General features: G+C 53.6%; 1 protein-coding gene across 3 annotated transcripts in view; it reads right to left on the bottom strand.

The window, feature by feature from the left end:
• Positions 1-3,435: 3,435 nt before the first annotated feature.
• Positions 3,436-12,223, bottom strand: part of REXO1 (RNA exonuclease 1 homolog) — a 42,185-nt gene continuing 33,397 nt past the window's right edge. Inside the window, exons 12-16 of one of the 3 annotated variants that reach the window (XM_080633755.1) lie at positions 10,247-10,357; positions 9,780-9,895; positions 9,466-9,604; positions 6,836-6,956; positions 3,436-6,134 (exon numbers count right to left, since the gene is read on the bottom strand). In XM_080633755.1, coding sequence (XP_080489881.1) covers positions 6,046-6,134; positions 6,836-6,956; positions 9,466-9,604; positions 9,780-9,895; positions 10,247-10,357 — 576 coding nt within the window. In that variant the 3' untranslated portion in view covers positions 3,436-6,045. Of the gene's footprint in view, positions 6,135-6,162; positions 6,957-9,465; positions 9,605-9,779; positions 9,896-10,246; positions 10,358-11,172; positions 11,484-12,223 lie in introns of those variants that run through there. The other 2 variants (XM_080633754.1, XR_013958421.1) reach the window with 2 other exon arrangements.

Here is a 12,223-nt window from a genome sequence, read left to right as displayed (position 1 = left end):
CCACGCCGCCTCCGAGCAGCCCCTCGGTGACTGCAAACCCCACTGGGGACAGAAACTGCCCTGCTGGCGGTGGCAGATGAGAGATGAGAGCCAGCCCCGTGCCCCCCTGCTCTCCCATCCCGCCCCGCACTCATCCTGCACAGCAGCCCCACTGCAGTGGTCCTGCATCAGCCATCGGCAGATTAATTGCTCACCGCAATTAACCCCAGAAACCCGGAGGCAGTTACCCACATACTGGCCTGACTCTCCATAAAGCATCTCCTGAGCAGCTGGGAATAGCTCGTTCTAGGTCCATACACAACACAGCAGCGCTGTGTTCACGTATCCGCACATCCCCACTGGGAATGCTGGCCAGCACCAGACCTGCAGCAGCGGGGTGGATTTGGGTTAATGTTATCCTAGCCCCTGTCTCCAAACACACGTGGAATTCCTCTCTTCCTGCTCCCTGAGCCCAGCACCTCCTTTCCCTGCAGATGGATTCCAAGCCGCTTTGATGAAGACCATTTGCAACCTGCACTTGGACAAGCTGGAGTTTATCCATGAGACTGACATGAATTCCCCCCCCCAAGCCCATCACCTGCCTTTTGTGCCTGCTCTTCCCTGGCAGCTCCCGCGGGGTTGACGCCTGGAGCAGCACCTGTGAGGAATTCCATCATTCCAGCCCTCTCCTGCTGCTGCTCCCATCCTCTGCCCCACAGAGACCCAATGACGATGGCAGCACCAGCACAAGGAAGGGCCAGGGGCCACTTGAGCACGGCCAAGCCCTGGACCCCAAACCTCAATGTTCCCCCCCAGGCTGCTTCCCTAGGAAGGAAGAGGATTTCCACACCCTGCCCTGGTGTCCCCGCACAGGGACACGTGGCGGTGGCACCCAGAACCGATAACACTGGTGGGGAATGGCCGAGGTCACCCTGGCAACTGCAGCCACTGAAGGTGACATTTCAGCCATCAATGGCCCCTGCAATCAGCTGAGCTCCCCCCGGCACAGTGCACTGAGCACCAGGGCAGAGGATGCTCCTCCGGGCACCGCGGTGACCGTCCCACTGTGTTCCTGCTCCGGGTGCCCCTGGTCCTGTGCGCAGCCTCTTGCAAGGAAGGGTTAAACCTTTGAGCCTGGTGTTTTCGCTTTGCCTGTGGCCCAAGCGGCTCCAGGTGCCCCGTTCCACGCGGCCGAGCAGCCACAAAGCCCCGTTTGTTCAGGCAAAATAGTGATAATAACTTAGAAATGTTCCCTGCAGGAACATTTGTGTTCCCCATGTGCAGTCCTGGGGCTCCAGCCACCACCTCCCGGGCTCCCATTGATGCCCCAAGCTCTGGCCCAGGCTGGGCAGACGTGATCACAGAGTCCCAGCATCATCAGTGTTGGAAGGGCCCTAAGGAGATCATCCAGTGCAACCAGGGTCACCCAGAGCAGGGCACACAGGAACGTGTCCATGGTGGGTTTGGGATGGCTCCAGAGAGGGGGACTCCACAATCCCCCCAGGCAGCCTGTGCCAGGGCTCTGCCACCCTCAGTGCAAAGAAGCTCTTCCTCATGTTGAGGTGGAGCTTGTTGTGCTTTAGTTTCTGGCCATTGCTCCTCATCCTGTCGCTGGGCACCACTGAGAAGAGTCTGGCACCATCCTGCTGGCACCACCTTTGAGCCATTGATTGCACTGATGAGATCCTCTCCCAATTTGCTCTTCTCTGACCAACCAGGCCCAGCTCCCACAATCTCTCCTCATCAGAGATGCTCCAGACCCCTGAGCATCCTCATGGCCTTCACTGAACCCTCTCCAGCAGCTCCTTGTCCCTTGTCCTGAGGAGCCCAGCACTGCACACTGTGCTCCAGATGTGGCCTCACCAGGGTCAGTAGGGAAGGAATCACCTCCCTCGGCTGCTGCCACCCTGCTTCCGATGCACCCCAGGATACCCTCGTTCCCAAGCACGGCTGCTGCCTCCCACCAGCCCCTGGACCAGAACCGCGCCATGGAGCAGTGAGTGATGCCCTTGGCACCCAGCACCTGCCTCCAACACCCAAAAACTTCCCCCACCTCCCAAACCTGCACAACCAGTCCCCTTCCTGCTCCGCACCCTCCTCCTCTGCTCCCGGCCACCCTGCAGCGACCTCACACCAGGGCACAAGGGGACAGGGCTTGTTTCTTGTTTCTTGCCCACTGCTAGCACCAGCTCCCCTGCCTGGCCAGTTTGCTGCGGCTGGAGGGTGCAGGAGGACCTCGGTCACTGCAGTGATGCCAGCATCACCCACCTCATCCTGCTGCAGGTTCAGGGCTGGGAATGGGCACCGCAGCCCCCCTGCACCAAGAGGGCACTTCAGGGGCCGGTGCCATGGCAGATGCCCCAGCTCCGGCAGTAACCCCAGGAGACGACGTCTTCCAGGGAAAACCAAGCATTTCAGACCTCCGGGTTGGATACTGACCATGCATGCTCCCTCCTGCCTCAATCCATGACCCAGAGGAGACTCGGAGGCTCCTTCCCAGCCTGCAGGCCCTGGAAAAGCAGGAAAGCAAAATGGGCACCACGGGGGCTCCCCGATGGCTGGTGCCACCTCAGGTGTCAGTCAGGAGGCGACTGCCAAAGCTCAGCACACCCAGCACCTCAAGAGGCCCATAGAGGTGGCTGAGAACATGGGTCAGCCGTGACTTTTATAGCATCCCAAGTAACCGCTGCCATTGCCAAGCCATCAGCAGCCCGTTAAATAAAACACATTGCCAGTGAGGTCAGCTAATAGCCTCTTATTTCTTGATTTGAACTTTTTACCTTCACCTCTTCCTCTGTGCTGAATCAGCTCCTTCCCTTGGCACTCGAATTCCTGCCCCATTTGTGAGATCGATGCGGGCTCTCCTGCAGCAGCAGGACACCGGGGTGGGTGCTGGTGCTCCTGGGATCCCAGCCCAGCTCTGCGCTGGAGGAACAAGGAGCCAGGACCTGCCCCGCTGCTGCCCAGAGGCTCAGGGCATCATGGTGGGAGGGGAGAAAGGATTGTCCAGAGTGAGGGCCTGGCACTTGCAGCCCCAGGCTTTGCCTTCTCTTGCAGTCGCAGAACCCAGGCCTGGTTTGGGTTGGAAGGGCCCCTAAAGCTCCTCCAGCTCCAACCCCTGCCACGGGCAGGGACCCCTTCCACTGGAGCAGCTTGCTCCAAGCCCCTGTGTCCAACCTGGCCTCGAACACTGCCAGGGATGGGGCAGCCACAGCTCCTCTGGGCACCCTGGGCCAGCGCCTCAGCACCCTCACAGGGAAGAGCTTCTGCCTAAGAGCTCAGCTCAGTCTCCCCTCGGGCAGGTTCAAGCCGTTCCCCTTGGCCTGTCAGCAAATTAAAGGGACGCTCCAGGGAAGCCTGCCCAGGTTCTCCTCACCTCTGCGATGGCTCCAGCATCCCCCCTCCCCATGCGGCCACAGGCAGAGCAGACCCAGACTCCGGAGCATGCATTTAGTCAACACCCTTTTATTAAAAACAATTACAAAAAGTTACCGGTTACAACAGTTCTGTACAACCCAAAACCCTCTCACCCCAACCACGAGCTCCTGGGTTTACAGTGTTACGGGGGGTCCAGCACTTGCTCAGACCCACGGTGACAGCGCCGGTGGAAGCAGAAGCCTCATTTTAGGGGGTCCCAAGTGAACCGTGCGGAAAGGGAAGGGAATGAGTGAGGTTCCCCTGGCCTGGCAGCACTCACTCCTAGGGGAATGCACCCTCCAGCAGCGCGCTGCCTTCCCCGGGCCAGCTGGTGGGATCCAGCCAAGCAGCCAGCATCCCAAGCAGGACACCAGCGCAGCAGGTCCGTGTTAGAAATGTGCTGGCCTTTCCAGGGAAGGCAGATGTGGGAGAGGGCTGGTGGGTAATGGGGGAACCTGGAGGCAAGAGCCAGCTCTGAGCTCTAACGTGGCTGCAGGGTAGATGGATGCTGCTCCAGGTACACTGCAGCCAAGGGGGGAGATAAACAGGGGGATGAAGAAGGAAAAGAGGCAGAAGCGGGAACAAACCTTCCCTGCTTGGGGAGGAAGCCCTGAACTTCCCATCTCTCCTGCAGCCTGGGCAGGAACAGATTGTTCCCCGCAGGCAATGGGAGAGGGGGACCAGACAAGGTGTCCCAAGGCTGCTTCACATGGAAGCCCCACAGCAGGGAAGGAGGCAGCTTGGCAAAGGAGAGCTGGATGTGATCCCATGCTATCTGATGTGCCCTACGGAGCACTGGGGCAGTGGCAGGGAGCTGCACAGCCTGAAAGCTGGGATAACAAACAGGCTGGGAGCCTGTGCCACTGCCACAGAAGCAACACAGGAGGGCTCAGCAGTAACAGGGGCCTGTACAGTCCCTACTGCTGCTGGTGGCTTCAGGAGAGCCTGGCAGAGGTCAGGACAGCAGTGGGATGGGGAGAGCCTCCCAGGGCTTGTGCACGCACCAGCACCCCCCAACCACACGGGCACGGAGGTGGGACAGGTCACAGGATGTGCTGGGGGCCGCACAGCACATCCCCAGCCTCCAACCCAGCACTGCCAGTGGGTACAGAGGAGGGAGCCAGACCCAGCTCCAGTGAGCACCAAAGCCCAACAGCTCCCGCGCCGCGCTGCCACCGGAGCCATGCAGCCCACCCGTGCCAGGGCCATCAGCAGCCACCGCTGGGAAGCGGTCACAGTTCCAGCTGAGGCAGTGGCTGTGCTAAGAACAGGGCAAAGCTGCTGCCTGGACCTCAGCTACAAAACCACATCTATCAGGGACCACTTCAAGCAGCTCTGCTGTTCCCTCAAGCAGAGCCACCAGTGTGCCCGTGCTCCTGCCCCAGTTGCCACAAGTGCGATGGGGGCACGCTCTGGACAAGGGATCAGACAGTATCTGGGTCTTTTGCTCTTCTCAACCAACCAACGTGTAAACTGGTTTAAAAGAGTTATTTTTACTATTGCTTCTGCTCTTGCCTGCACCAAGTCCCTGCTCTCAGGGACAGACTGCTGGGAAGTCCTGCAGACTGCAAAGGGCCACCCTTAGGTGCAATCTTACACCTAGGTCCTCCCAAAAACCTTGATCCCTACAGACAAGCTCACTGGAGACATGCTAGAAGCTCAGGTTGGTCTTGATGATCTTAAAGGTCTTTTCCAACCTAGCTGATTCTATGATTCTAACCTGCAAATGCCTGCTCTTCCCACTCTCCTTCCCTAGAAGGCTGCAAGCTGCTGCTTGGCTCTGGGAGCCCAGTTTGTCCAAGCCCCTCTGTCCCTTGCCTCACTACCACACAGAGCTCCCTGAGCTCTGGGCAAGGGCTGACACTGGTGGCTTGCCCCTTCTGCAGCAACCGCAGCACCAGGACACCAAGCCCTCACTAAAGAGATCACCTGGGCTGCAGCAGGCAGTAATTCCCCTTGACCCATCTGATTCCTCTCTGACCTCATGCTGCTCCCACCACATGCTCTCAGAGATAACCTCTTGTCTCTTGTGGCTCTGGCTTTCTCCTCCAGAGTGGGACTGCACTAGGATCTCCTCCCACATGGCTTGATCCTCAGCTCTCACCACCCTTTGCTTGCCATTCACACACAAACTAGGCAATCCATTCACTTTACAGCTTCCTGCCCAGCGTTCTTCCATCTCCCCCATCTCCAAACACTGTGGGAATCCACCAGCTTTAGAGCACAGAGGCAATATATGTTACATTTGAAAGAAGAGGAAAAAGATCTACCTTTAACTGAACCAAAAAGATCCTTCTGCACATATCTGACCTACCTCTAAAAGCTTCTTCTAGGAACCAAGAAATTCTTTCTCTGGTTGTGCTACTCAAAACCACCTCGCCTTGCCTACAAGGCAATTGAACCAGAGAGTATCCCTCAGGTGGAGTAAGGAGGATCTGACAGCCACTATCTGGACAGAGGGACCTGCAAGCAGTGAGCTGGTGCCATTCAGCAGTGCCTGCAGGAGTCCTGAAGTCCCATAGATACCTGGGAGTGCACGGGAAGCCTGGGGTAGCATGCTGCTGCGTACAGGTGGACAGTGTTACTCTGAGTATTTATTGCACTGCTTCAAAGAGGTGGAGGAGGAACAGGAGAGAGAGAAAGCGCAAGTCATCGTTTCACTTTAGCATCTTCTTTGATCTTCCAGACCATTAGCTCCATGCAAGCTCTGGCATCTTCACTGGAGTCATGCCCTTCCACTGCGGAGAGAATGACAAGGATGGCAGTTACCACAATGGCCCTGCAGCCCCTCTGCTGCACAGGGGCTGCTGACAGCACAGAGCAAGGCTTCCTGAGACAATGTCCTGCCTCACACTCCTGCCCTCTGCCACAGCAACCACAGGGGCATCTGTGATCATCATGAACAACAGTGATGGATTTCCACTAAACATGCTTTGTTGGACTTCAGCTTGACACCATTCCCTTGTTTAAATGTAAGGGCTGAAGTCCTCTTAGTCTGTAGGACCTCAGGCTATGGAGGTCAGAGAGGCCCCAGTTTACTCAGCAGTATGTTTCCAATGTGCTCAAGGAAGACTAAAAGGAACATGCCATGCTTCAAACAGGCAGGTCAACCTCAGTTTGCCAGAGAGGGAAGGGAGGGCATGACACAGCCTTGTCAGAGCTACTTCTGGCCTTCTCACACCACTTCTTTGGTCCCTACTTAGCACAGAGAGGGAAGAAGCAAGTGCTGCTGGCCCTCAGAGCAGGGTTCAAACAAACTGTGGTAGAGACTTTGTACGCTGGCCATTCACAGCTACTGCCAAACACTGCGTGGGGCAAAAAAGAGATTAGGAGCAAGAGGATGGGGCTTGGGGAGATCGGAGAAGGGCAGGTCTAAGGAGCCCACATCCAGGTGGGATGGGACACGAGACCCCCACTCTGAGCTCCTCCTTGTTCTCACCATTGTCCTGGATGATGCGCTTGAGGTAGTCTGCCATCAGTGTCCGGAGAGCCCGTTTGTAAGGCAAACCCAGGCGGTGGGGAAAGACGATGGCGGTATCCACCACTGTGCCATGGATAAGCTGGAGGGAGGGAGCAGGAAAGAAACATGCTTATTTTCCCTCTCCCACAGGGACGGACACTCCTTAGGATTAACCATGCTAAAGCAATCCTCCTTCCGGTCAGGCTCTCGGGCTCTGTGTAATGGTGTCACCAAGCTCCATCCAGCCCAACCAGTCTTGCAAGAGGCTCTGGGTGAATCAAAGATGACTCTCCCTTGAAGGATGCGTGCACACAGGCTTCCCAGTGCTCTGCCAGCCAACATACCTGCCCTCAAAGCCCTGCCTAACTGCCCCTTCACAGCACAGATACTCAGGGCTGCTCCAGTCTGTATAAACCAAATGACAGGCCAGGCCAATTCCTAATCCCCTGGCCTGGAGAAGCTGGCATAGTTCTCAGTGTCTTTTACAGTGAAAAACCAAGCCAAGGAACCAACTGATCCCCCACAAAGCCTGTAACAGCCTTTCAGCTGTTTCTCAAGATGTGGACAACTGTGGGAAGGATACGCAAGTCAAAACTGTACTCAATCCACTGCACATCACACTGCTTCTACAGAAAAGGCCTAACCTTAAAGGTGCAAACTGACCTGAAAACCTCCAGTCCATCATCCATGAGTCAACAGGAAGTTTTTAACCAGTGCCAGCTAAGCAAGGATGAAATGAGACACAGAGATATTGTACTCCTGGGCATAAGGAACTACACAGTGTGTGGGAGGGAGGCCTGGGCTGGTCCCACAGCTGGGTCAAAGTGCCTAGGCACACAGGAGAGGCAAGAGGTTTGCCATCCTCTAGGTATGAAGTGTCATCATGGTGGAGGAAGATGCTGAACCAGTCCACATGCTACCTACCCTGCATCAAGGGGCCCTGTGGAGGGCCAGAAGGCCACATTTGACAGAGTCCATAAACACAGGGTAAGATGGCTTTCTTTAAATACTAATTTCGTACTCGCAGGCTAAAATTAGGTTAATCCTCTGTTGGCACAAGTTCAACGAGAGCTAAAGGAATGTGGATGAAGGCAGTCCCACATCTCAAGTACAGGAGTAAAATGCAGAGATAGACCTGTGTGCCTGACCAAAAGACAGCTCTGCCCGGCTCAACACAGGATGACTCAGACAGGACCCTGATAATCCAGTCTCCTCCTCTGCCTTGACTCTTCTTATGCACCAGCTCATGTTGCGGGACAATCCATACCTTGGTCATTAATAGTTTCACAGTCCAGCTCTGTAATGCCTGAGAACAGCTGGAGTTTAACAGCAACAACCTGCTACACCCTTTGGAGTACAGAATTGCCAACATTAAGGATAATCTCTCCTCGACTGCAGTCAAGTTTGGCACCCACCCAGGCCCAACGATAATTACTTATGGAGATCAGGAAGACTGGGGAAATAGGATAATATAGCTTTAAATCAAAATGGGAATGCTATCACCATTTGGAGCTTGCCATGGCCATTAGCGAGATGTCGACTTTATTGCCACGGCCCTCAGACATTACAACTTGACATGCCACTGCCTGTCACACTCTGCTTTATTGCTCTTGGGTTCGTTCTCTTGGCAGTGTCTGCACTGCTAAGAGAGAATCATGCCTCTAAGAGGCCAACACAGTCATCTTGTGCTGTTAAAACTGTAAATAATTTTTTGATGATGATGATGATGAACGCTCTGAGAGGCTGGGATAAAGGGTGCCATGGAGAGGTAAAGCGCTTTGCAGGCATTAAAACCTCTTGCTTCCAAACTATTGCCATGAGTTGGCAGGCACAGCTTCTTCATCAAAGCAGCTGGATGATAAAGAGCGGCTGGAGGAAGCTCTGGCTTGTGAGCACAGATTAAAGACTCAGCTCCTTCCTGCTGCACACTTTCTTGGTGCCCCTGGCCAAGCTCCTGGGGATCTGTGTTCAGCGTGCAAGGGGAGAGGACAGACCTCCATTGCAGGACAGCGGATATGGCTGAGAGATGTGCAGGTCAGACTGACAAGGGCCAGGCAGGAAACAAGACAGACGAAAGGTCAAAATAGCTTGATCTAAGTAACACCACAAATCACAGCAAACCAGGCAGAGAACCTCACTCAGAGAAAACAGACATTGCAACATCAGGAGAGAAACTGTGATGATTGTCTCCAGTGGCAAGAGGCGAAAAAGAGGCTTGTCCTGTTTCTAAAATAGTTACTGTGGACATCCAGAGGTCACAGGGGACTTCAGAGCCTCCCCTGTTCATGCTGTGACCCTGAGCACATCTTCAAGCCAGGGTCACTGTCAAAGGATGCTGACACCATCAAAGGATTCTTGACTGTACAGAAGGGGTGAAAGGCAAATGATTCGGAATCAGTCCTTCCAACCTACTCTTGTCCACCTTCATATGACCTACTCCCTTGCTTTTCCACCACAAACAGCTTCACACTGGCTCAGAGACAAGACAGATCTATTGTGTCCTGCTGGCTATTGGAAATAAATAGCTCCTAAATTTAAAAGAGACATCTAACACACACCAGGGTGGGAAAGAAGTAAAGGGAGGCATAAATGCAAGACATGCAAGTTACCTTTAGTGCAAATAAGTCACTTTCCAAGCTGTGCCCTATCAAAATGGTATCTGCACTGAACATGTTCAGTAGGACGGCTTGGACATCCCGCAGGGTGATGCTAGTGTTCTCCAGGTCCTCCTCTGTCACACCTGAGAATCTGCAGAGTGAGAGCAGAAGGGAGGGCTCCCTTCACTAAAGGAACACCTCAGGGCCAAAGTGTCCCAGCCATTAGGAAGTGGTGGTCAGTGGAGTTTCAACAAGTGCTCCCAGCCCTTCCCCGTAAGTTCTTGACTCTGAGCCCAGACCTGGGACTCAAGGAATACTGTCCTTACCTGGTGTTGTAGTCCACCACCTTGGTGTCTGGTTTGACAAAGGTGTCATATACCACTTTCAGGTCAGAGTTGATCACTGTTACTCTTGTCAGCTCCAGTCCTTGCTTAGTGTAGCACTGCAAGCAACAGAGCAGACATGAAGATAAGTGGTATCAATGGAGCCATTCCCTGGAGGACTGCAGAGTACTTCCAGAATGCAGCACATCCAGTGTAGCCAAGCCAGGCAGCAAACACTGCTCAGTACTGGCCAGCTAGATAGAGCTTTTCAAGGGTGCTCACAGTCCCCAGGTGAAACACACGTTACTAAAACTTATTAATAAGAGCTAATTTAAATGTACAGGACCACTATGATTTACAGCCCACAGCAGAAAGGAAAGAAGATGGTAAGAAAACAGAGCTTTCCTTCAGCCACTTGTACCACACCCTCAGCCTTCCCCAAAAAGGGAATTCTATCATCAGGAACCCACCATTTCACAGTCTAATGCGTAGATTCCAGGGTAGCCATCAGTTGTAGGCAGCTTCTCAAAAGTCTTCACAAAGCCATCAAGGCTCTCCTTCCTCCCATCATGGACGTGTTGCTGAAAGACAACAAAAACAGGGGTGCGATGGACAATTGTTGATGGTAGGAACGAGAATCCAAAAAGTCCACTCCGAGAGAACCTCCCACTCAAAGTCCACTCAAACAGGAATATTTTCGTTATCAGTTCTAGAGGTTAACAAGGAGGAAGTTTTGCCTGCCAGTCAGAGAAGCTCACCACAACAGCAATCATAGCCATGTGCAACCTTGATTCCAATGCCACACCAGGGCTACTGGCATCATACTGAGTAGGAGCAAGACATCACTCATCTGGGGACTTTCAACTTTGGATTCAGAATGAAATTCCCCAGGAAGGGTCACACTGAGTCTTGCACTGATCCAACTCCAGCTGCTGGGTTCCTGGTTTAGCCTGAGGCTGAGACATGCCCAGGTGCAGGATTCTAATCCCAGACATCCTCATTTGAGCGTTAGCACTGGATGTATCACAGCCCGTAGAGAGCACACATCTATGTGTGTGTACAAATAAATACCACTGTATTCCAAAACCAGACAGTTCACAAACAGGAGCTACTGCCTACCAGCACTTGAGGCAACAGAGAGTACTTCCAAGCACCCTTCATTATCCCCAGCTAAAGCTCTAGGATCTAAGATCCAGCACTGAAGAGCTTCCTTGAGCCAGCAGGAAAACTCAGGAAGTGATTTCATGAGTGGCTTAAGCCAATGCAACACTAACCCACTGCTGCAACAGGCACTCCCATTCTCTTCTGCAGGCACAGATCCACCCTGCCTGGTCAGCCTGAAAACCTTCCTGGCTTAAGCTTTAAACTGTAGGATTGCAGTGATTCGGTTACTTACCCCACGGCACCAGGGAAGCAGGAAGAGGTAATGGAGGGCAAGTCAGAGGCTGTGACTGCCCTTTTGCCCACTAACATGGTTAAACTGCAGCACCACACCCAGAGGTGTCTCTCCCTTGCTCCCCAGAGGGTGTTTTGTGTAAGTTTTGTCTATCCTTAAATCTCAATGTATTTGCACACAGCAGCCTGTGTACAGCCTCCTTCTTCGTGCTTCGCACAGATCTCACCCTACAAGGAGTCAAACTGTACTTGTTTGTCTCAGGACAGAAAGACTGGAGAGATGAGGAACTGAGGCACTTCTAAAGCTGAAACCTGTAATGAGATGGAGAACCTTTGCATATTTTCCTGCATAAGTTTTCACCGCGAGTGCAGCCACAGTGCAGAGAACTGCATCATTCGACATTAACAAGGCAGCTGGAACAACACCAAATCCAATCCGTCCCTTTATCCAAAGTTCCAAGGCCTCATGGTTAGTTGCTTCCCAGGAGCAAGAGGCCATACTTGCCCATGAATCTGTTTTGCTACAGAAATTGCAGATCACCAGGCCAACAGATAATAAATGTTTCCCTCCCTTGCAGCTCAAGCCCCTCTCTCCCTCTGTCATACAATATAACTGGGCAGTGAAGGAAAGAAAAAAGGTGATTTTCTACATTAGCTGATCACAGAATCACGGAATGGTTTGGGTTGGAAGGGACCTTAAAGCTCATCCAGTTCCAACCCCCTGCCACGGGCAGGGACCCCTTCCACTGGAGCAGCTTGCTCCAAGCCCCTGTGTCCAACCTGGCCTTGAACACTTCTGCAGATACTCTCAGCTGTCCAGTTCTTCCTTGCTGAGAGGAGGGCAGAGAAGTTGCTTGTTTTTCTGACCAAAGAAGCAGACTCAGTTATCACAAAGAACATCAGCTTCAGACCCATCTGCTCCTGTGGAGCAGTAGGTACGAGCACAGCTCCATCCTGCCATCTCCTGCCACACTGGCTAATTGCAGCCTAATCCAGACAGGCCCATCTCCGATGTATTTGGAAGGAGACACTGATTTGCTTTTCTAACCAGC

The sequence above is a fragment of the Psittacula echo genome, assembly GCF_963264785.1.
Source record: "Psittacula echo genome assembly, chromosome: 24".
NCBI lineage: Eukaryota > Metazoa > Chordata > Aves > Psittaciformes > Psittacidae > Psittacula > Psittacula echo.
Note: the sequence above shows the minus strand (reverse complement) of the source record. Positions and strands in the feature narration are given on the sequence as shown.